The following is a 24,956-nucleotide window of genomic DNA, read 5'->3' as shown; positions in this document are numbered from 1 at the left end:
GATCCTTTCAGCCCCAGTCTTATTAATGTAAGCTAGTATGAGCTTCAGTTGTGGTGTTGCTGCACCAGAGCTCATTGCCCTGCAGCTGCTGGAGTCACTGACCCAGCCATGTTAGAGGCCTGCTGATGGCAGATGCATCTGTCCAGGTCACAGACTGCTAGAAGTGTCTGATGCCTCAGGCTGGGCCAACAAACAGTTTTGCAGTGGGCTGTTGAAGTGGGTTGAAGACATGCGTTGCCCGGTGAAGGAGCAGAAGAAGTGAACAAGTTACATGGTATTTGAGTGAATGAGTAAGAGATTGACCGGTTATTTTCAGAGATGCTACACTCAAGACTCTCAGGAGTCTCAAAACTCCATGGTAGTAGAGAAGGTGAGTGACTCAGAATCCTGCAAGGTAATTATCCAAGGGTCTGTTGAAGATGAAGGCTGGAAGCAGGTCACTGCATGTACCACGAGGAAGGTTCCTCCTCCTGAAAAAGATTAGGACTAGCACCTGCTACAACAGGTATGAAGCCCTGGAACTAGAAGCCCAGACAACAGATTAGATGGGTAAAGATCCTTCTGGAATAGTGGGGCCTTGTAAAACAACACTCCCTGTACTCCACATCACAATCCCTTCTTTTAAGAGAAAACACGTAATTTTAATAGGACACTCCCTTCTAAGGAGATCAGAGGGCCCAATCGAACTCAATGCATAGGGAAGTCTGCTGGCTCCCAGGGGTTCAGAAAAGGGACATTACTGGAAAACTTTTCAGTTAGTAGGGCTATTTGATTACTATCTGCTACTGGTTGCTCAAATTAGCAGAGACAAAAATACAAAGGGATGTCTGAGGGCTATCAAAAGAGCCTTCAGGTTCTTGGGACAATTGGGAGTCTGAAGGATCAGGAGCACAGCTAGTGATTTTCTTGATTCTTCCTGTAACAAGGAGTAATATTGATAGGATAAAGGACTGAGGAAGTCTCAGTGCTTTGAGCTGGAGGACCATGACTGTGAGAGTGATCAGCTCCTACCTGACCCTGAAATTGTGTGAGACCTGCTGCTCCAGCTGAATCCCTACAAATCTATGGGGTCTAATAGAATTCATCAGAGAATCCTAAAAGAGCTGAGTGATGTTGCAAAACTTCTCTCAATGACTTTTGAGCAGTCTTGCGAATCTGGAGAGGTTCCAGCTGACTGGAAGTTGACAAATCTGATTTTCAAGAAGAGCAAGAAGGAGGACCCCGGAAAACACATGCCTGTAAGTCTCACTTCAGTGCCTAGTAAAATAATGGAAAAAGATTATTCTGGGAAGTATTGAAAAACAGCTTGAGGACAATTCAGTCACTGTTCACAGCCAGCATGGCTTCATGAGAGATAGAAGTCCTGCTTATTGAGTCTTCCTTTTATGACAAGGTAATCCACACATTTGATCAAGGGAAGCCAACTGATGTGGTATTTTTGGATTTCAGTAAAGCTTTCATTGCTCTCTCTCACAGGATCCTTCTGGACAAACATATTATGGGATGGGTGAGAACTGGCTCATGGGTTGGACACAAAGCGTTACAGTGAATGGGGAGGTATCACACTGGGGACCTGTCACTAGGAAAGTTCCACAGGGCTCCATCCTCGGCCCTGTGCTCTTTGACATCTTCATACATGACTTGGACAAAGGCTGAAAAGGAATACTGAGTAAGTTTGCTGACTATACTAAATTTGGAGGAGCTGTTGAGTACCTTGAGGGCAGAGAGACCTTAAGAAATTAGAGAACTAGGCAATCATCAACCATATGAAATTCAACAGGGGCTGGTGCCAGATTCTGCACCTGGGATGGGGCAGCCCTGGATGTACAGACAGACTGGGGAATGAGAGGCTGCAGAGCAGTGCCATGGAAAGGGCCCTGGGGTTCTGGTCCATGGCAAGCTGAACATGAGCCAGCAGTGCCCTGGCAGCCAGGAGGGCCAAGCGTGTCCTGGGGGCATCAGGGACAGCATCACCAGCCAGGCAAGGGAGGGGATTGTCCTGCTCTGCTCTGCACTGGGGCAGCCTCACCTCCAGTGCTGGGGGCAGTTCTGGGTGCTACAATGTAAGACAATAAACTGCTAGAGAACATACCCAGAGGAGAGCCGTGAAGATGTTGAAGGGTCTGGAGGGGAAGCCATAGGAGGATAGCTGAGGTCTCTTGGTCTGTGCAGCCTGGAGGAGACTGAGGGTAGACTCTACTGTCCTCTTCAGCATCCCCAGGAAAGGAAGCAAAGGGGTGGGCACTGACCTCTTCACTCTCATGACCAGTGACAGGACCCAAGGGAATAGCCTGGAATTGTGTCCAGGGAGACTGAGATTGGATATCAGGAAAAGATTCTTCCCACAGAGGGCTTTTGGGCACTGAAACAGCTCCCCAAGGCAGTGGTCACAGCACCAAGCCTGACAGAGTTCAAGAAGCGTTCAGACAATGTTCTTAGGCACATGGTGCCACTCCTGGGATATTGTGTGCAGGGCCAGAGCTGGACTTTGATGGTCCTGATGGGTCTTTTCCAACTCAGCATACTCTATGATTCTATGACTTGGCTGTTTGTTGCCTAAGCACTGTAAGGACTTCTAATCTTTTTAGTGGTAGAAACGAATGTTTCCTACCTCAATGGAAGCATAAGTTAAGAAACTGAGTTGAGGGGAGTTTAGGTTAAATAAACATGTATTAAACTTCAACCACTTTTAAGAGTCCAGTACTGCCAGGCTAACAATTAGTTGCATCAAAACAAGAACCCTACGGGGTCAGTCATTATTGTTTATTCTAACATCAATCCTTATGCTAAACAACTAAAAAAAAGGGAGGTGCAGCTTGTAACTGAAGTGTTTTGGATAGGTATTTTGTTTTTCAGAGTGTACTGACCATCATCGGAAAGACATCCTTGTATCTCTCTATCAGGGGAAGCAAAGCCTGGCAAATTACAACTTTTGCTGTTTACAATTATATCAGCTTGTACTCCTGTCTAATTAAAAAATAGTTTCTTTACTTGAAGATTTACTGTGCCAGCCACTGTAAAAACAAGCATGCCGGGTCGAGGAAATAACTCCACTAACCATCTGGCATTTTACAGAATTGGTACATAAGATCTTAGAGCTTTTCAGGGTCCAAGATTAGTGCTTGTTGTCTTGAAGGACTGGAGAATCAAGACAAAAAGCATTTCAAATTGTTTAAGTACAATTGTTAATTGTTAAATACAATTAAAGCCTAAGCCAAGTAAAATTTTTGTATTCACAGCTGTAATCTACCTTGACACAGATCTATGAATTTGGGTGAGTTTTCTTTCTTCAGAAAACAGGTAGTTGTTCCCCAGTTCAGGTGTAGTCTGATCTGGGTGACACTACTGCCATGTGGTACTTTGAAGCCACACTTAAGCCCCATCTGAGATTTGCTAGACTTTAGCCATGATGTTTCAAAAGTCTGAGGCAAACCATTACTCATCAGCTACCTGCATCACTGCCTGCTGCCTTTTTCACTCCTCTGCACACCTCTAGGTAGACGGTAGCATGTGCTTTGGAACCCAGAGTTCTTAAAAGTGCATTCAGAGTTACTGCTAAATATCTCAGAAAAGAAGCAGCAAACACACTGCAGATGCATGAAGAGCCATACAAATAAAGAAAGGTTTCCAGACATTTATTTCTGGAACTGTACACCAGGTATTAAAGTACAACAAATACAAAATAATGCTCAAAAAAATCAGTGTTTATGTACAAATATTAAAACCAATGCAACAACAGCGACTTCCTCTTGAACATCTGATACTAAAACATGTTCCGATTGTCACTTGATTTGTTGTTATGCACAGGGTAGTTACTTTGAACTGAGAATAACTGGAATCTCTGTTTTATTAGGAAGACTATAACCATCCCTACTTTATTGTACAATTGATAGTATCTTCCTCCTTCTTTCAATTAAAAATAGGAATAATAAAAATAGTTACCTTGTCATTATCTTACAAATTACTGTATTTCATTTCCCTGTCTGTAGACAATGTGCTTGTAATGCTGGGTAAATAGCGTCCCTGCTGGTCAGTTTATCCATTAGTTTACATTCAAAGTTAAATACTAATTAGAGACTTTGGTTAAATTAAGTAGTATCACTGTGTCCTACTTGAACTGAAGTTTTTCTATATTTTTGACTCTCAGTTTCAATTGCACAATTCACTGACCTAATTGTACACGATTTCGTATTCTTCAAACAGTATTGTACATCCTTCAAGTAAATTCAGCAGTTTGACCATTACAAGAGGAAGACTAAACACTTAAGAACCTAGCATGGGAAGATGACGTGCGACCAACTGTGGTATTGCTATAATCACAGCACCAGTTACACTTCTACGTGAATCTGCTACCCTCTTCAGATTCCCTGTACATAAAAAGGATACATTTACCAACACTGCAATTGCCCATTATGGATTTTTTGGTTTGTTTGTATGAAGAAAACACGTGGCAAAGGACAAAGAATTCATCACAGTTTGTTACAAGAATTGTGCTTCACTGTGTAATAGCCAAAGCATTGTAATTTCTTCACATGGTTGCCATTCAGTTATCTCCATGCTAATTTTCAAAACACAATTCTTTTAATAAACAGTAACAAGTTCTCCATTTAAATGTTTAAACTGAGAGAAAAAAAAGTAAGTCCAGCTTTTAAAAGTAAAATTCAATAAATAGCTATTTTACATGGATAAAGTCATAGTGGTACAAATTTATGAATGTCACATCAAGCATGCACAAAAATGTTACTATACACAGAAGTAGTCAGAAAATATTGAAAGAGATATCTAAAAAGATATGAAGAATTTACATATTTACGAAATCTTGCAAATTATTGCCTCATTTTAACAAGGAATTAAAAGTAAACGATACCAGCTAGCTAGCCAATAGGCTAAATAAGATCAGCATTTATATTAGACTACCCGGAAATCATTTTTTTCTCTCATATCATTTTCAGAATTTTGGTCAAAGTCTTTATTAAATAACTAAAGTGTCTATTCAACTTGCTGACAACCCAAACCTTAGACAAGTCTCTGCCTACATTAAGAGCCCAGCAATGCATAGATAAACTGAGTATATTACTGCATCAACTAATGAAAATGGGCGAGTTCATTTAAGTGCAACTGGTATAAGCATTCAGTCATTTTTGTATGATTTTTATACAGACCAGCTACTCACTGTAAACCCACAGATAAACTTGAATGTATAACAATGGAAGATTATGGCCAGAATTCTACAAAATTACTTATAATGGGTTGATTTATAAACAAAAGAAACAAGGTACAAAGTTCAGCACAAAACACAGCAGTAAGAAGCTGAGAACTTGGCTAAAAATGTCAAGAGTACAACACAGGGCCAAGGCTACCTGTTATTTACTGTGTACTTACTAAAATTAAGTATTTCAGACGTTTAAGTTAAGAACTGATTATAAAATCGTATCTACTTTTGTCCACTGTGCTAAACTAATTTGTTTTTATTATGATAAATGTGCTATTGCATACACTTCAAAGCAATCTTCATTACAATGCTGTAAAGAAAACTCCATATGCTGCATCTGAAACTCAGGATGTCAATGCAGTTCACATTATGCATAATAAATACCCTCTTCCCTTTCAAATATTAAAGTCACTATTTTCTAATTACTCAGCACAACCTTGAAGCAACTATTAAAAATATCAACAATGCAAACTTAATTGCTTGAATAATGAATACAAATTAGTGGCAATTAAATTTGTTATACAAACAGTGCAAAGAAAAGGTATGGAGGGACAGGGGTAATCCTACTGAAGTGAGGTCCAGGCTTTCATTAGAACACCCTGCAAGTTGTATGCTACGTGTTACAAACCAATACTGTGCTTGGTTCCTGCAGCAACTGGGACAAATGTTTGCAAGACAAACATCCTGGATGGCTAAATTGCACTCAAGGTTCAAAAGAAAAAAATGTAATGAATTTAAATAGTTGCTTTTATGGGATGCATTTTTACTCATCCTTTCTTATTTGAAGTGAAGTGCCATTTTGAAGCCAATTGCCAAAACAAATAAATGCAATCCACGCTAAATAAAAACTTTACAGCACGTACTTCAAGGTTCTACTATTACTATATAAACTAGATAGTCCCTCAAAACTGTAACACTTAGAACTGCAGTGCTCCAAACAACTTAAGATGTCTTCCAAATGTAGACTATTCAGTGGTAAATCCTAAGCTGCGCAGACTGTAGCTTTATACATCAGCTGCCTTAGGAAAGTTAAGGTACACGATTGCATTACTCTTCAAAGCTGTGGACAAACCCCATCCAAATACAATATAGCCTAAAACTCATCTGTTTAAGCTGGTAAGTTTAAAGTACACAGACATCTATGGCAGCATGATTATTTCTGTTCAAGGTAGCCATGACCTTTAATTTTGCAACAACATTCAAGTGTAGATCTTCACTTTACTCATCTTAAGTCCCTTGTGCTAGCTTCTACCAACATAAATTTGCTGTTTTGTAAACTGAAGTGCTCTAGTTTAGTATCACATGAGAGAAGGTTCCATTAAAAACACATCCTTGTATGTTTGTGCAGTTTAAAATAAAGAAACCCATCCCTGCCTTTATAAAGGGGGGGAAAAAAAATGCTACATTGAGCAGGGATCAGGATCGGTACCTGTAAACATTGTTATTCCACTGCATCCATTACGGCAAAAGTAACTTAGACTAAAAAAGCCACTCCAATCCGTTCTGAACTTCTGTGCTGGTTTTGAAACGGTGGCCTCCGTCTACAGGCTTTAGGAAAAAAAAACTGAAGCAGAGCTTAAAGCTGCACCACAGAGTTCTCTGAGTCCCAAACTCTGCCACACATCCTATGACATTTCCACATTTATGGACTGAAAAAAGAAATTACTCTTGATAAATCAAGATATAGTTCTATACATACAAAGACATCACTGATGTCATAAAGTTCAAACTTCCAGTGAAAGACTAAGCAAACCTGATAGCTCCCATCAAGTTTACTACTACTGCATAAAGTACCCACGTTTGTTTAGTTTTCCACAGTCATTCTGAATGAAGGGCAGCATGTTGGTGGAGAGTGTGGGTATTGATAAAACCATTTGTCTCATTTGCAGATAGACTGCTGAAGTCAGCCACTGAAACAGCCATTTTGGCACTGGTAATGTGGTGTGTGTGGTTCTCGAAGTCCACACCAAGGTTATTTACAGAGACATCATTCATGAAGGATTCTGGGACAGCAATCCCCATTTTCAATCTCTTTGCAGGTCTTTCTGCCTCCTCACTGCACATGTTCATTTGGTTTAGGTCTGAATGATAAAAGCCAGTCTCAAATAAATTAAAACAATCACTTTCACCATTGCTAGGCAAGTTAAGCAATTCTTCTGTTCCAACAGGCACATGATTAACTGGTGCTCGGGGTAAGCTGTCCATGGGAGGAAAAGCATCATCCAGGCAGTTCACATCTGAAGTGTGGCAGACTGTAGCTACGCTGTTTGTCAGTGCTGGAAAACAGATGAACACAAATGCAAATGAAATAGTTGTTTGTGTAGTTCCAACCAAGACTTTTTTTCCCTTGATTTACCTGTCAACTCATTGGCAGTGATAGAGTTCAGAATGCTTAGCTGTTGATCGGGAATGGTTTCTGTTCGACTGTTAGATGAAGAATGCACTGCTCCTCCAAGAGATTCTGCTTCATCTACCAAACGATCCATGTAGTCCCTAAAAGAATATTGCATCCATAATGGAAAGCAAGACTTATAAATGATGATACATTTAATTTCAGTTGTCATAGCCACTGAAGCTTTACACTGCAATGACAGAAATGGGGTGGGGAGAAGTCTTCTACATTTATGACTTGCAACAGAAAACACATTCCAAGAGCATTTTACTTACGTAACTCCTGGATGATGGTTGTATTTCTTTTTTCCAAATCTTGTTTGCTGAGCAAAGTAATCATAACGTTCTGACTTCTTCCACATGTAGTAGAAAGCCACACACTCGGCTACTGTTCTGGTTCTTACCTAAAGGGCAACAAGAAGAATTGACAAGATTAATGTGAAGACTTAGGTTTTGTCATCTTCCCAATTCCCATTCCTGCAATATTGTTACTTTTTATTGTTGTGGAACAAATCTTTGCAGATTTCAAACAGACTTCTACTTTCAATTACTTATGCTCTATTCAATGCATTATTAGATTTTTTTCTTAACTAGGTTAAAATTCTACATCTGAAGTGCTTATATATCTACATCTACATCTCTACCTCCATCTACATCTACATCTACATTAGCATTTTGTAAACTGTAAGATACCCTCTCTTATGATGAAAAAAGCTGAGCAAATGAATGATCTAAAAGGAGTGAAGCACAGAAGACTCTGGGTACATATTCCTTTGGGGAAAATCCAGAACTGTGGAGGCTTTGGCAACAGAGTTGTCAAACCACAACAGTAAACGCTTAAACAAAATAAAACTGTAGTCTTGTTGAGAAGGTATAAAGGACTGAAAAGACTCATTTTGATCTATGTTAACTGTTTGTCTCTTTCCCCAAAATGGAGGCGCTTTGTGAAATCAGATTCTTAGAGAGAAAGTCATTACTTCCACTTTTATCTACCTTTTGATGCAGAAACATTTCACATCATCATCATATCACCCACAGCTCAAGTTTTACAACTCCATCCAATATACAACTCAATCCAATACAGTCTGGCAGTAAAATGTAAACCTTGCTAGTTTAGGCACAGACATACTGGGAAGGGGAAAAAATTAACAGCTGTCCATATGCTAATGCATGAAGTCCCAGTTAGCAAAGCTTTGCACTGCAGTGATAAGGAAACACATCTTTTTAAGCTCCTCCACACACTAAATCTTGTCTAGCTGACGCTGTATACAAATGACATTACCTTATGTGGGATCCCAGAGCTTTCCCTAGACCTTCTTGCCTTTTGCCTAAGATTTCTTAGACAAATTGTGGTCCATAGTGACAGACACATCAACACATGGGTTTTGGACCATGTTGGAAAATATATTTTTAATCTCTCATGCTTTAATGTTTATTTGTAAAGTCTATTTAAAATCAGAACTATCCAAATTATTTAGGATGGGCTAAGCCAGGGACCGGGCAAGACCAGCAGCCTCTTGTTGAACAGCAACCACAATCCTATAAAGTTTACCTGAAATACAATAGAAACACCAGACTCCTAAAGAAAAAAAACCCTTTAATGTAGTATCAAGAAGCATAAAGGAGGTATATGGGAAATTTGAAAACATGGATATTGTCAACAATTGCTTTTTGATAAAAATAACAAAAAGCCCTACACTTCAGGCACAGAGGAGTCAATCAAGCAATCCAGACCTTCCTGGTGACAGAATAAATTAGGCAAAGATGCATTCTCCCCTCCTACAGCTATGGTATAGAAATGCTGTTCAATTCACTAGGAAAGACACGAATTTAAATTGAATTGTAATGCACATAGCATAAATACACGTAATGTCAACTCAAGTTGATTTCAGAGATAATATATTAACTCATCACAATGCCTAGTATTTCCAATGACATTTGGAAATATTAGTGCAGAATTCATTTTAATACGGTTCTTATTTCTCTCTTCTGTATGGCTTATGACAGACTGCCTTCACACAGTATCATACTATTTACCAACTCTTCCATTTAACTGTAAAATACTAACCTTGTTTTTCTGTATGAGATGAAAGTCCTTTCCATACATCAGAAGTGCATTTTCAAAGCTTCTGCATTCTTCTTCTGTCCATGCTGTCATCTCTTCTAGATAATTACAAAAGTAGCATGAGAAACTTGATTTAACTCACTAACCTTTTACAAAGAATAAAATTTTTGTTCCTAATGGATGAGTATCCAAATGCGTTCTAAAAAAAAAAAAAGTAATTCAGTTATTTAGATCCATGTTACTTCTACTGAGAAACTATCCTACCTGAAACTCAACATTCTTCTTTACAAAGAATGGTATAGAAGAGTTTGATTTCAGAAATCTTTCATATTTGAAGAGAAAGGATATTTCAAAGGTTTATTGTTCCTAATGACTTTGTCATTAAAAAACAGTGTTTGATAACATCACTTAGGTGGTAGGTGTGATAATTTTTCTCAATATTTCTTGTTACAGAGGACACAAGGAAGAGTGGTTGAAAGAAAGAGCGAAGGAAAATCCTGATCTGACAGACGGCCCTGTTCTGGTGGAGTGAGCATCACACAAGAAGGCCTGACAGAGCTCAGCCCTGCTGTGCAAACCACAGGAGCAGTGCTAGGTCCTCACCTCCCAGGCACTCAGCAGTCTAGGCCATGTCTTATCCAGGAACCAACTGCCAGCCTTAATGCATGGCACTGTTAATCAGCTGAGAAACAAAGTGGGATGAACTGTCATCAGGAGGGCATTCCAACCTGGCACAGCCAGCCAATGGATCCAGCGTGAGACAGACTGCCCAGAACATACAACACCTTGCCTGAGCTCACAAACCTCCTGGGGAGGTAGTGCACTCCTGGAAAAGGCATAATGCACCATGGAGGAGGTGCCTCAGCACTAAGCCTAGGTCAGGAAGCCATACAGGACAAACTGACTGGGACTATACTTAGCATGATTCAGGTTTTTGAAAAATGAGGGGTATCAGGGAATCCAGAAAAAGACCCATATAACCACCTGGTCCTAAAGAGCAACAGATCTCTTCTAATCCCTTCAGATCTCTTGAGGAAAAATTGCAAAATTCCTTTTCCTATTTTTTTTTTTAAATGAGTAAACCTGCATTTTCTAAAAGTGCATTTTAGTTAGATAAATAACAACAAAAATCATTCAAGACTCTTCTTAATTTCCTATCTTGATTGTAGCTTTGGGTATATATAAAAGTAAGAAGTGATTTTTCAGATATCTTACATTCATAATGGTGACCCAAAAAATTTCCACTCAACTAGCTAACTAAGCAACTAACATTTAAAGCCAGAGGAGGTAAAAGCATTCACACATTTTAAAGTATCTCTGGAAGCAGACACTGAAAACAAGATATTTCTGCTCCCAATGAAGGTGATAATCACTCCACTGCAGAGCTGTTTTTTTTTTTTTTGTTTCTCAGCCCCATTAATTTTGCATTCCTTACTACAGAGTTCTCAACCTTTGAAGAAGAGAAAATACACCCATGTGAAGTCTCACTGTGCTGACTTGTCTGGGAGTGGTGTATTTTTGATTTCTATACTGAGAACAGTAGTGAGCTTCAGTGGATAAGAGTAGAACACAGTATAATGGCTATTCTAAGAGACAGACACTGAAAACATTACAGAATCATAGAATCATTAAGGTTGGAAAATCCCTCCAAGATCATGAAGCTCAACTTTTGATCAAACATCACTATTGCCAAATAGATCACAGCACTAAATGCCTTATACACAGTTGTATCTTGAACACCCCCAGGAATAGTGATTCCATCACCTTCCTGGAAAATCCATTCCAATGTTTAACAACCCTGTCCGTGAAGTTCTTTGCAATACCTAATATAAACTTCCCCTGGTGCAGCTTGAAGCCATTTCTTCTCTTCCTGCCATGGCTGCCTGGGAGAAGAGTCAACCCCCACCTGGCCACAATCTCCTTTCAGGCAGGTGTAGAGAGTGATAAGGTCACCCCTGAGCCTCCTTTTCTGCAGGATAAACACCCCCAGCCCCCTCAGCTGCTCCTCACAGCACTGGTGCTCCAGACCCTGCCCCAGCTCCATTGCCCTTCTCTGCACTCACTCCAGCCCCTCAGTGCCTTTCTTGCACTCAGGGCCCAGAGCTGGACACAGCACTCGAGGTGTGGCCTCAGCAGTGCCCAGGACAGGGGGACAATCCCTGCCCTGCTCCTGCTGCCCACACCATTGCTGATCCAGGCCAGGATGCCATTGGCCTTCTTGGCCCCCTGGGCACACCCTGGCTCATGTTCAGCTGCTGGCACCAGCACCCCCAGGTCCTTTCAGCCACTCTGTCCCAGCCTGTGGCACTGCCTGGGGTTGTTGTGACCCAAGGGCAGGACCCAGCACTGGGCCTTGTTGAACCTCACAGCATCACAATAACAACTCTCCCTACCCCTCTCGTCTGTTGCTTTGTTACAACAGCTGTGGAGGAATGAATGGAAGGTCAAAAGCAAATCCTCAACTTTTCTACAAACTGCAAACTTCTGTAGCAGAACTTCCAAAGGGCCGACAGTCACATTATACCTAATTTGTGCTAAAGTCTTCTTGACAGGGATGTGCTTGACAATCTGATTCCTACTCAAGAATTTTCCACGCAACTTTTTTTTTTTAAACTACATTTTTCTGAAAAACAAGGTATTCTCTTACCCTGAGATGCCTTTCCATTTGAGCAGTATCTCTCAATTGCTTCTTTAACATTATGGCTACTTTTAAGAAGTTCATACAGGGCCTATAAAATAAAAAAAGTCTTTAAAAAACGAATCAAAGTTTTCTAATATTCAATCTAGACCTCCTAAATTAGTCTTGCAGCGAACCTACCTAGTAAAAAAGAATAAATAGAGGATTTAACTTTACACATGATGAAAATTTAAAAATAATAGCCAAAACCAAAACCCAAAAGCCGAGGCAAGATTTAACTAAAAAAAAAAAAAAAAGCACTAAAACATTATATGTAATTATCAAAAAGGCTGAATTTGTCAACAGTATAACAATCGGAAACATCAGAGATCATAAGGCTGCCAACATTCAAATACTCAAGATTTTTAAGCACATGCTTAAAAATTTTAATTAAGATCTTGACCCCATAATATCAAACAAAGAAATTAAGATGTTGAGTAGTGGTGCCTTTATAACACAAAGCAGAGGAGGAGACCACATGTTAATTACAAAATGCTATGTCACAAATGTAACAGGATATAAAACCTACTTGTTCATTGTCCCGTGTATGTAGTCCTTCAGGAATTCTGCCAATCATTTTTTCATTTCCTGTTCTTAAAGAGGTTTCAAAAAGGTATTCTTTAACCTTACTTTCTGAGATCACATCAGGTTTCCAAAGTAAATGATCTTCATTTTCATAAGCTGATAAAACAGAAACCAATTCATGCCAGGTATTAACATTTTTAAGGCTGTAAAATTAAAAGCTATTTCACAAATACAAAGAACAGGAACACAGAAACAATCAAATCAAGCATGAACATACCACTTTTAAACCGCTGATCACTTCGGCTATTTAGTCATTTTCAATTAAAATTTGCCAAAAATTACATAACAAAATGGCAGTATGGTGATTTATTCTTCCATTCAGTAGCAACTGAATGCTGTCAAGAGCTGTCTAGTATGTTTAATGCTTTAAGTTACTAGGTTGTACAGTCCTCCACAGTACATTGAAATGACATCTGCAACTTTCAGACAGCTCATTTCAAGGACGATACAACACAAATGAGCTGACCTGAACCTTCATCAGTGTGTACATGTGTTTCAATACTAGATTAAACTATAAATCCTTTACTCTGATCAACAGATGCAATTACCATTGCACATCGTGCTTTCTCTCGGCAATACAGAATCTGGGTTATTTAACTCAAACACAGAATCAAAATGGCAGTTACAGCAAAAGATGGAGATGCTCAAAGCTCTCCTAAAACTGCAGGAAACAGCATTAGGCTAAGGTGAGGAATAAAATGATGCCTCTGAAAGTTCTTTTATGGCTTAACAACATGGATAGCTTTCAGACAGATATGTTACAAGCATAAAGTTTATAGGAGTGCAGAACTGCTTTCCAGCTCAATTCTAGTAGCTGGACTACATAGCACAAATGTAAGCACCTATTTGCCATTACTAGCTCTTCAGGGTGTGCAGAAATATTTCACAGAATACTACACCCCTACAACCAAATAAACTTCCAGAGTGCTGGTGACACTCCTCTTCAGCTTTCTTTATCAACCAAGACAATGCAGTGCTTCTTGCTAGAGTCCATGACTAATAACCTCAAAAGATGCATCCTAAGCTCTCTGATCTGGGAGATACCCCTTTGCTCTTGGCCATGCTATCAGACAAGAATTCCACTGGTTCTCTCTACTACCAGCTCATTACAGAGAAAACTGTCAGATTAACCTGTCCTTGGTCATCCTCTGGTTATAAGAACTTCCTTAGTTCTTGGCTAAGGAGAAGTCAAGATGTGGAAATAGTAAAAGAATTACCCACATAAATCCAGTCCTTTCTCCTCCATTTCTTGCAACTCATTAGCATCATGCTTGAATCTTAAAAAACTGGAGTCTTTCCTAGATCTTAAGCAAAACAAGAGATTCTCACTTCCTAACCCTTCCAGCTCCATCCCTACCAAACATTCTTCTTCTCATTGCAAAGGATTATATCGCAAAAGGACTGTATCTCAAAATAGGTGGTACTATTGCAAAGACTCAATACAATTCACTCAAATAATATCCCCCTGAAATGTTAACAAACACAAGCACTTCATAGAGTATCAAAAATCTACAGAAAAAAACCCACAGCCCTTCGTTTATTATTATATTACCCTACAGTTTCTTAATTTCATAACTGTTCCACCCATGTGAAAAAATTTTTGCATTATTTGTGTTTTTAATTCCACAGCTACATGCACTAGGTTTTTAAAGAAGCAAAATACAACTCTATTAAATAAGGCTCTTTTTTCCACTCTAGCACAACTGCAGTTTTTAACCTAAATTTGCACTGGAGTAATATCGTATTTAAAACACCACATTTTTAAGAGACAGTACTACAGGACCTATAAAAAATTTAAAATAGTTTATTGCTTTGTTTTCCATATCAATTTTGTAACTCACATGGTTTTACCTGCCAAAAAACACAAGCAAGGAAAAAGACTGTTCTGAACATCTTCAATGTAAACTAAGTTACATACTCATTGACCAGCTATGATTCTCCAACAAAGATACTCATCCTTGACCTACAGTTATCTGACACCTATTATCAGACACTTCAAAATTAAGCCTCTAATTTTGTCTTAATAATATCCTCTCCAAGTCAGAGTCACACTTCTGAGATATAAGTATACAGCTGTGCTACTTCAATTTTCCAGTAACTCTTTTTTAATGGTGTCTGAGACTTTAGCCAGATAATTGAATTGACCTTACAAATTTATATAAGGTTTTTCCATCAAGTGTTATGTATAAACACAAAATAAGAAGTAAAACAATTAGAAGAACAAACCCTTTTCATCACCACTGCATCTGCCAAGGTAAGCTGGAATTTCAGCCTGGTACTGTGAACCAACCATTATTTCCTGAAAATGAAATAAAAATGAAGAGAAAAAGTTATTAACGATATTTTGTGCATGGAAGTATTAAAAACATTCACCTGGCATGTGACATAGTCTTTCTGAATTAAGATATAACTTTAGACACATACTAAAAATCTTACTGGATTTTTGTTAACAGCAGAGTCTAAATTTTAAAAAATATAACTATTACCTTTCTCAAATCTTCAGATGAATTACCACTGTCTGCCTCTACATCTTCACCATCAGATTCCTTATCTCCATCACACGTGGTGTTTGCTTCAGAAACAAAGAAGTTTGTTTTTAGCTACGAAGAATTTTCTGTTCAAGCACAGAACTACAAGATATCATTTACTTTTGAAAGAAGCAGCTGCTTTTATTCATGGAGACACTTATTGTGTGTCTGTTGATCCAGATTTCTATCAAAACCAAACTAAAATGAAGTCAGAACACACATAACTTCATTGAAAATGACACAATCTACTATATTTTCCAAAGTCAAAGGAAATGAGATAATTTTTTGTTAATTTTCTCAATAAAAGCTTATATCTAGAGAAAAAAGAGAGCTATGACATAGCCTCAGATTAATCACAAAGAGAGTAAAGCTGAAGGCATGCCTTTACTACCTACTGAACCTTTCACCAGAAGTTTTAATGGGCATTCAAAACATTCCTTTTAAACCAGGGTGCCTTAGCACAGAATAAGATACAGGAGAGACACACAAAATGGAGTAAGTGAAAGACAGCAAAAGACTGCTTACTACTCTTAAATCTCTTTTTTTCCCTTCCCTTATGAAGAAATACAGCAGAGCCCTCCAAACAATTCAAAAACATTACTCCATAGAATAACTCAGATTTTAGAATCTGGAACGCTGTGGTACTGGGTTCTGAAGGAGCTCTATTTTTATAGTTGTATAATCCCCAGCAGAAGGGAATCTACAGTTATGACACAATTACAGCTATTTTGTATTCTCCAACTTCAGAAAAAAATACTTATAAATTGGGTTGAAATTTTAGCTTCATCACAACTGAAACATCATGAACATCAGAGACAATATCCAAGACCGTATGGTCTGAGAGTCTTCTTCTCTAGTCATTACTAAAATGACCAGTCTCTCTTTTTTTTGGTTTTATAAATAGCAAGCAAGGGGCTAGCCTGAATGAATGGAACAATATGCTTGGACAATCACAAACAATTATTTTGCCCTATTAATGTAAGGAAACAGCCTGTTTTATGTATTAGATAATGCGTATCTTAAAGCTTAATGTTATCCTAGAATCTGGGAAATGGACAGAGACCAGAAAAAAGATGGAACTGCCAACAGCACAGGGAACTGACATCCCCTTCCCTGAAAGGATGGATACTTGATCTTAAAACGCCCAGCTTAATATTCTCACAAAGTAACATTTTGAAAGAAAACCACGACAGCTGATAACAAAGATGACTGTTTCTAAATCCTCAGTACAAATGAGGGGCTAAAGATATTTTTCTATGAAGCTGTCACACTTAAAATGTCACACTCATTAACAATTCATAAGGGCCAGCATGTTCTGGAGTTTAACTGAAAAAGAGGCATTACAATTTTTAAGTTTTTTGTGTTTCTCTTTCAACACACTGCACTTATCAGACAGCAGCATGCAAAAGGCTGTGATTGCTGGTGACTGAGGCAGCACAATCCCTCTATTCCCCTCCTCCTCTAAAAAATTTAAATCCCCCGTGGTATACCTTCAGATATTTGCCAGATTAAAACTGTGATAAAACTCCTCCACACTGCTCTAACTCTAGAACACCAGTGAAAAAATGAGATGCAACAGGTGATGAGGAATCCCACATCCAGGCTGGACAACTGAATCACTGGTTCTTTCCCATCACAGCTCCACGGATAGTGAAATTTTGGTGGTCATGGGTTTACAGGCCCCATCCCATATAAAACTACTTTGGCTCACCCCATGAAGTCCTATGGAAAAGTGTTGAATGTGTGAAGGGAAATAATCACAAAGACACTGCGTCCCAGTTCACATCCACAGGCTGCACGGAGGAGTCACTGGCTTAAAAGCAGCAGCAAAAGTTTTAGTACAGAAACACTAATTTAAAAGAATGGGTTACATGTTTACATAATTCACTAACATTGAAAATCATGAAGGGTGTTCCTCAATACTGTAGTAAGTATCGATTAGGAAGTAATTGTATTTATAGAGCAATTAATTTTACTTGTGCTTTGAGCAGAGAACCAAATGTAAGTCTTTCAGGTACTCAGTAATGCCAACCAAAGGCAATGTTCACGTACAACATCCTGCAAAGCACTGTTTCTCAACACCTGGTACAGTAAGTAGTACTCCTCAATTTTGCTATTTTAAGGTAGAAAGCTACATATAATACTACAACTTTTTGAATACTACTATAAAATTAGGTTTCCTACATCTTAGTGGTCGAGGAAAGAAGTCAGTAGCCTCATGTGAAGTAACTGATGGTGTCAAGTCATCAGCAGAGGACTGTGTTTCTTCATCATCACCCGACAAGAGGTCTTTAGCGATTTCCTCCTGTATCATTAAAATAAAACAAATTAAACCTCAGAGCGACTATAAAATATAGACTGGTGAGTACTTAGATTCAACCAATTGTAAGCCTCATTAATTGAGTTACCTTACCATAAGAAAATTTAGCAGGCTATATTCCCGTAAATAAAAAGCTAGTTTGCTCCTACTAGCTCTAGAATACAATCATTCATTTCAGAGTCAAACACAGTGGCTCTCCTGTGTATTCTATTAAAACAAATGTACAAGAATTAATTTTTGCAAGCATCAATCTCAGATGTTCCTTCAACTGCTTTCCAGTAACAAACACCAATGGAAATTGCCTCATACACATAGTATTCTGTCATTCTTTGCATCACGAATATAATGAAGCTTTAAAACCCTACTGCCTCCTAAACTCTGGGGAAAAAGCCAACCAACCAAAAAAAAACCTAGCCAGGTTTTTTGCAGACTTTTGCCGGGAGAATAGTTCCGGATAACAAAATACCAAAAAACTCTTATGTTTTCGTAGGTTAAAGAAACAATATTAAGTAAGAAAAGGCACAGTTCCTTCACTAGCAGACATGTTTGAACCTCTCTGACAGAGATTTGGAAGGGAAAGAACTGTATTAGACAACAAGCCGACTACATTTTTGTAGCCTCAACACAATCGTGAATCCTAATGAGAATCAGATGTGCAGAGCCATCATTATATCCTTCTTTCTGTGGAGTTTACCATTACATCATACTCACAGGAAAAAAAAGACATATACTCACTACTCGCTTACTTTCTAAGCTCAACTACAAGCTGCACACGCTTTGTGGCCAAAAATCAGGATAAAATCTCAGAATTTAATGTTAACTTGCAAACCACAAAAGCTGAAGTTTCAGGGTTTTGTACTAGCAATGCAACACATAGAGTCACTACACATAATCTCTCACTCCCCAAAGATGACACCTTTCTAAAAGGTATGCATTTGAAAATAAAATTCCAAAGCATTCAAGAGTGCATTTTCAAGTTATTTTCATACCATTTTTTGGTACTTGATGTGTGTTGGAAGTCAGAGTCATTTCTGGACATTGCATATATTATCAAAAAATCCTACTTCTTGTTACTGTATAGGGTTACAGAGCAGCAAGAGAACACAGTAACATGGCACTCTCTTGCATGGTACAAGAAAGAACAATTTATTGAAGAAAACCATAGCTTTAAATAAGAGACAAAACCAAAACAAAATAGAAAGGATTCATTGGTCAGAGAAGGAAACGCCTCTTGTCCCAGGCTTTGTTATGGATCCAACAGGTGCTTATCTTTTGTTATAATTCTTTCTCTCACGTTGACATTAGAGAAAGGTTTCCAGCTTGGGAAAAACCCTAGCTGAGCCTGAGAAAGTTAGACTGGAAAAATCTCTCAAGATTTTCCCTGGGCCTGTAACAGCCACAACTTCTTAACTAAAAAACCCCCAAACTAACAAACTCCTACTTAAAAGTTCTTTGCATGTGTTTCAGAAGAACTGTTTATATATTTAGTTTTCTTTTGTACTAATATAATGACACTAAAGTTGATGTGCATCATTATTAAAACTAAATTTCAAATATCCTTGAAAAGGTAGGATCCCAGAGTGACAATGTATATCAGAATTGGCAGGATCCCAGAGTGACAATGTATATCAAAATTAACAAAGAGAAGTATTTTGTCATAATCAAGAGATTATGACATGCAATTAAAGCCACTTGAATTTCTGCTTTTAAACAACACTTCAAGTGAAAATGGTTCTGACTTACTTTATCTAGAGTCATATCTGGAAGTTCATCCGCAAGTTCACTTGGGGAGCTATTCGCACTGGAACCTGGCATGACTGGAATCGTGGGTTCATAGCCATAGAATGCTAGTAAATCTTCCAAAGGCATGTTTCCTTCCTAATACAAGAAGATTTTCAACACTTCAATATATTGTCAATTACTGTAAACAGTTCAGGTCTAAGAGAAGAAGATATATTTTGAAGAACAGAAATAAAAAACAAAAACTCAGCTGAAAGCAGGAATGATTAAAGGTTTAAAACACTGTGATTCTACAATAACAATAATTCATAAACATGTTTCTTGGCACGTAGTGAAGTTCTGTCAAGCTGTTGGGGAAAACATTTTGCTGGATGAAACTAAACAGTATGTATTAAAAATGTGCTCACTATCTGATTGGTACTGTAGAACACGATTTGTCAATATTTATTCAAGAGAAATACAAAAACTCTTTAAGACTTACATAGCTACAGCTTTACATGTGAAAACCCCCACGGAAGTAAACCAATACAGCAACTTCTAAGCCCTTCCTCTCGTCTCCTGCACAATGTATTTTATATTAACTACTGAGAATGTAACAAGAGAAAGACGGCCAAGAAAAAGCAAAAATCAAGAGAAAGGCTTGATATTAACATTTATTTTCCAATAGTTATTAGAATCACTTGATCAAAAGCTATCATCATACTTCCATCCTAATACAATTAATAAAACAATAAACAGTGAAGGTTTTTTTTCATTACCTGGTTCAAGACATCAGAGTATGAAAAATATTTTCAACTACTTACACCTTTAAAAGTTATACCGCTAAAAAATTATTGCTGAACTCATATACTGACTAAATTCCCTTTTTTCTTTAGTCAGGCAAGCTTTTAGTCCTGCAAAGACTTTTCACAATGGGTAAATGGAAACTCATGTCCAAATCTTTCCAGGATAAGAATCTAAAGTTATAAAATGTTTAAGATGAGTGTCTCTCAGTTATTTCTTCTATTATAGAAGCAGTAAGAGAATTTTGTGGAGTAAAGGCTCCATTTTAACCATCAGACCTGGCAAACTGCTTCACTACTATCACAGCAAGCTCATAATCAGCAGAAATGCAATTGTAAAGGCAGTAAGGTAAAAAAAAACAGTAGTAGTACAAACAGTGTCAACTCCACATGTAGAAAATTTGTTTTTACATGGACTACATAAACATAGCCTTGCATTTGATGCTAAAAAATGCGTTTTTTCAGAAGTCTGATGACCAAAATCTGCAGTTACGTTGAGTGGTGTGAGTGGGTCACCAAACAGCAATGCAAACAGAATCAATTTCTGGATGTTCAGTGTTCAGCAGGCATTTGGAATGTGTGCAACACTACCATGGATGAACAAGAGGTGTAAATACGAAAAACTTATTAAGAAGTGCAAAAACGGATAGGAAAAGCCAAAGAGCACACTGATCATTCTGTACACCCACTGGATGCTAAACTGATGAAACTAAGATACAGAAATATCATTTACACAGCAAATTAATGTGACCCATCATGCTTAAACCAGGATTGTTTGTCAGCATATTGGAAAAGTAGAATCTGACCAACATAATGAAATACAGCTAGATATAATTTTAACAGTAAGCAAAATGTACAGTTTCAACATAAAAGTGATCTTAAATGACGGGCCTCTAAAACCTACATCAGTGAGTTTTCCTCTACCAAAGCAAAAAAATATGAACACCAGTATCTTTGAGAAGCTAAATTCAGTCTTTTCTGTGATGATGCACTGCTACACCCTAACCTGACTTTCTTTTAAACAAACTGCAAATGCATTTTTGCAGAAAACTGCACTATACAATAAAATGAAGAAAAGGTTGAATGTTCTTTCCACTAGAAAAGTTACAATACATATGGACATTCATAAGGGAGAGAGTCCTTCTTACCTTTTCTAAATCTTCGATTTCAGAGCTGAAATTTTTGCTTTCTTCCATCATTTCCTCTTCTTCAAGAGTTCGCTCATCATCATAATCGTGTACCAGCATTTCAGCAGATGGGTCAAAGTCATGATCCTCAGATGACAAAGAGCCAACTATTAAAAAAAAACTTAACTTGAGAAATTTCTTCCCCTACACAAACATAAAAAATTAAATCCTGGCAAAAAAACCCAATTGCACGAATTCTCTTACAAACAGGGTAAGAACTCTCAGTGGAGTAACAAATTTGTAACTATTTGACAAATTCAGCTGCTTTAGGTGACCTTTCCGTTGCATATTTGTAAGTAATAAGGTCAGCTTTCTCTTTTGCTACAGACAAAATAGCAAGGAAAAGTACCTTAACAAGCAAAACTAAGTTTCAGAAAGTACTGAAATATTTTATTGAATAAAAGTTTCTTCAATATACCCTTTAAATCATAAGATTTAGAAAGCATACACATCAAAATGCATCAGAAGCTGCAAAACTGTGATCTATAGACTCTGATTTTATTGATGCAATTTATATGGTAACAAGCATAGATTTTCACTGGCAAACAGGTAACAGGTTACGAATTCACATCGTACTAATAGCAAAATAAAGTGAGACTCGCTTCCAATTGCTTTAGCCTCACAAATGGATCTTCCAATAAAATTAACTTGTAGCACTTGATCTAGAAGAATAAACACAGGAGAATTTCAATAAATACTATGGAAAATACACTAAAAATAACAAGATGCTTCTAATGGATCACATTAATTAACAAGACAGTGTGATAGCTCTGTGGTCCAACAGACACTTTTTAATTACTGAAGATGATACTCACAAGTCACCAAAAAAGTACTATTGTTAGATGAAAATATTCTGCATCAGTAGTCGGTGTTCTACAGTAAAGAATCACCAAATTACAAGTTGCTTTGCTCTTAAATGTTCACTACTTTATGGTTTTCAGGTTGGAAAGAAAAGACAGATTATTTCTATTACTATTATTTCTATTTACTATTTATTAGTATATTTCTCTTTCACTTCTGGTTTCCCCTTATAGGCTAGTCCTCTGCTGCAATGCTTAGCTTTCAAGCATCAAAGAAGTGGTTTATCAAGAACTATTTCTATCAAGGAATTTCTTAAAAAGTTTTGAAAGAAATAGCTACAAATTTTTCAACTCTCTTCAAAAAATAATACAGTATTCCTCTCTGCACTGCTTTCAGCCTTGAGCTGTATATACCAATACTTCTGAACCTTGAAGAATGCAATTTTTCATCATATGTATTCATTCTGTACATGCAGGTAATTGAACTTTGTTCAGCTTGCCTAAGACAAAGCTGTCAAAGTTTGTAATACCATGCTGTAGAGAAACATACAGGCTAAAAATGCTTTTTTATTCACATGCTATTCATATTACGGTCTCACAGAACCTTCTACATAGCTGACAACACTACTACAATTCCAAGAATGATATTATGTTTTCAATCCTCCTGCTGTTGGCCATCACATCCTGCTCAAGCTTTAAGAAAGTATCACCTGTCTTAATCTACCAGGTACTTATAAGGGTGTCTCAAGATTATTTCTTCTAATTGCTTTTCTAACTAATTTTCCATTTAACTCAAGGGGAAGTTCTGTTCCGTAGACTTTACATTAAAAAGTCCCACTTCTGTAGTTCTGAATGTCCAATACCCCATTTAAAATACTCAAAACTATATTAAAAAATACAAGCTCAAATTACATAATAGTTAAAGATGATGACAAACACTGAAGAATGCATTTGCATAGAAGCAAATATGTTCCCCAAATATTTGAAAATAGCCCTGTTTATGTTAATGATGGTTGTATAATGAGTTCCAAAGAACCTTAACAGCATTTAGTAACAGCCTTGAAAATTGCTATTATGATTTTAAATATTTTCTGTTATTACCAAGAAGTCAAAAATTTAGACAAGCCTGCAGTTATCAGCAACAAGAGAAGCTGTCTCTCTCCAGGCTATCTGGCTTTACTGAAATGCTGACTTAAAAGTGCTACACAACTTTGTTTTCATTTTTGATTCCGAGCAGCCAATTTCTAAGTGCAACTGCACTTAAGAGAAAGATTCCATAGCGCACATCTCCTCTTAAAAACCTAGCAGGAGGTTAACAGCGTGTACACGAAGCCTTAGGAAAACTACGAGGGGATAAATTTGGGAAGGAGTAGTAAGGACAGAACGGTGTGCGGGCGACAGGCCGGGTGCCGATGAAGGAGGTGGGCGAGGACGAACCTGGGCTCGAACTCCCAAAGGAAGCCTGCAGGGAAAAGAGAGAGCGAGATGAGAGCGGGCACCCGGCGGCCCGGCAGCAGGCAGGGCCCTTCATTTCTCGCAGCCGTCGGAGCTGCCCCGCTTCCCCGCCACCCCGCTTTTCCCCGCTGCCCTCCAGCCTCACCCCCAGCGTCCCGCCCTGCTGGCCGCACCATCCCGCTCGCCCGCGCCCATCCCATCCCTCCTACCCCGGCTCCCGCCTGCCGCTCTGCGTCCCTCCTCCTCGCCTGGCACAAGGCCCCCCCCGGGGCCGCGCAAGGCCCGGCCGGCGCTCCCGCTGCCTCCGGCCCCGGCCAGGCGGGACGTGTCACGGACCGGACCGGCCGCAGCCTCGTCCCCGCTCCCAGCCCAGGGCTCGCTCCTCCTCCCTCCCTCCGGGCGGTTCTCCACGGCCCGCGCCGCAGCGGCGACGCCGCCGGCCCGTCCCGCGGCCCCTCCGCCGCCCGCCGGCCGCGCACCGGCACCGCGCCCGCCCCGCGGCCTGGTCGCGCAGGCTCCGCCGCCCCGGCCCCGCCGCCCCCGCCGGTCCCGCCGAGCCGCCGCCGGGGCTCCTCTCGGGGGTGCCGGCGCGGCGCGGAGGCGCTGCGGGCGCGGGGCCCCGCGGGGCGCCGGGCGAACCCCGCGCCCGGCCCGCTCTGCCCGCTCACCTCCGCCATATTGGGACGATGGGGCCGAGCGGCGACGCCGCGCCGAGTGCCCGGATGGCGCCGGGAGCCAATGGCGGCCGCGGGCCCGCCGGACCGTCCGTGCGGGCGCGGGGGGACCGGGCCGGGCCGGGCCGGGCGGGGCGGCGGAGGCGGGGCAGCGAGCGCCGGGACCCGCCGGGACCCTCCTCTGGCGGCGCCGCCCCGGCCGGCGACGGCGCTCGGCCCGCCCCAGCGCGGCCCCGCCCGGAGAGGGCGCCCGCCCCGCTGCGGGGGTGGCTGCGGGGGCGGCGACGGCGGCGGAGCGCTCGGGGCTGGCGGGAGCCGGGCGGCTCGGACTGCCCGGGCTGGGAGCGCCCAGCGGGAGCGGAGGCGGCCGTGTCACCTCGGTACCGGTGTGCAGGAGAGCTGGCGTCACGCTGACCCCCGCGCCCTAAGTGTCAGGAGCGTGAAACAAAACTCCAAAGCCTTCGGCCCTTCTGCGTCGTCTGGTCTGGCAAACAGAGAAAGTGAAATTTACTTTGCAGTGTTTGTATCTAAAATGTGCCA

General features: G+C 39.8%; 1 protein-coding gene across 3 annotated transcripts; it reads right to left on the bottom strand.

Annotated features, from left to right (window-relative positions):
• Positions 1 to 3,619: 3,619 nt before the first annotated feature.
• Positions 3,620 to 24,608, bottom strand: MIER3 (MIER family member 3). 3 transcript variants are annotated; one of them, XM_056513072.1, is made up of 13 exons: positions 24,411 to 24,608; positions 23,725 to 23,749; positions 21,449 to 21,594; positions 19,522 to 19,656; positions 17,643 to 17,763; positions 15,417 to 15,502; positions 15,157 to 15,229; positions 12,875 to 13,026; positions 12,316 to 12,397; positions 9,672 to 9,766; positions 7,880 to 8,007; positions 7,569 to 7,705; positions 3,620 to 7,488 (listed from the first exon to the last, which is right to left on the bottom strand). In XM_056513072.1, the coding sequence occupies exons 1-13, from the start codon at positions 24,417 to 24,419 to the stop codon at positions 7,031 to 7,033; spliced, it is 1,647 nt and encodes a 548-aa protein (XP_056369047.1). In that variant the 5' UTR covers positions 24,420 to 24,608; the 3' UTR covers positions 3,620 to 7,030. The 3 variants fall into 3 exon arrangements, with proteins under 3 accessions (XP_056369047.1, XP_056369048.1, XP_056369049.1); XM_056513073.1 differs by having other exon boundaries at positions 9,672 to 9,763; XM_056513074.1 differs by lacking the exon at positions 24,411 to 24,608 and having other exon boundaries at positions 21,449 to 21,574.
• Between the last annotated feature and the right edge of the window lie 348 nt (positions 24,609 to 24,956).

This window comes from Oenanthe melanoleuca, chromosome Z (genome assembly GCF_029582105.1).
Source record: "Oenanthe melanoleuca isolate GR-GAL-2019-014 chromosome Z, OMel1.0, whole genome shotgun sequence".
In the NCBI taxonomy this organism is placed as follows: Eukaryota; Metazoa; Chordata; class Aves; order Passeriformes; family Muscicapidae; genus Oenanthe; species Oenanthe melanoleuca.
The sequence above is the reverse complement of the archived record's forward strand: the minus strand, read 5'-3'. Positions and strand labels throughout refer to the sequence as shown.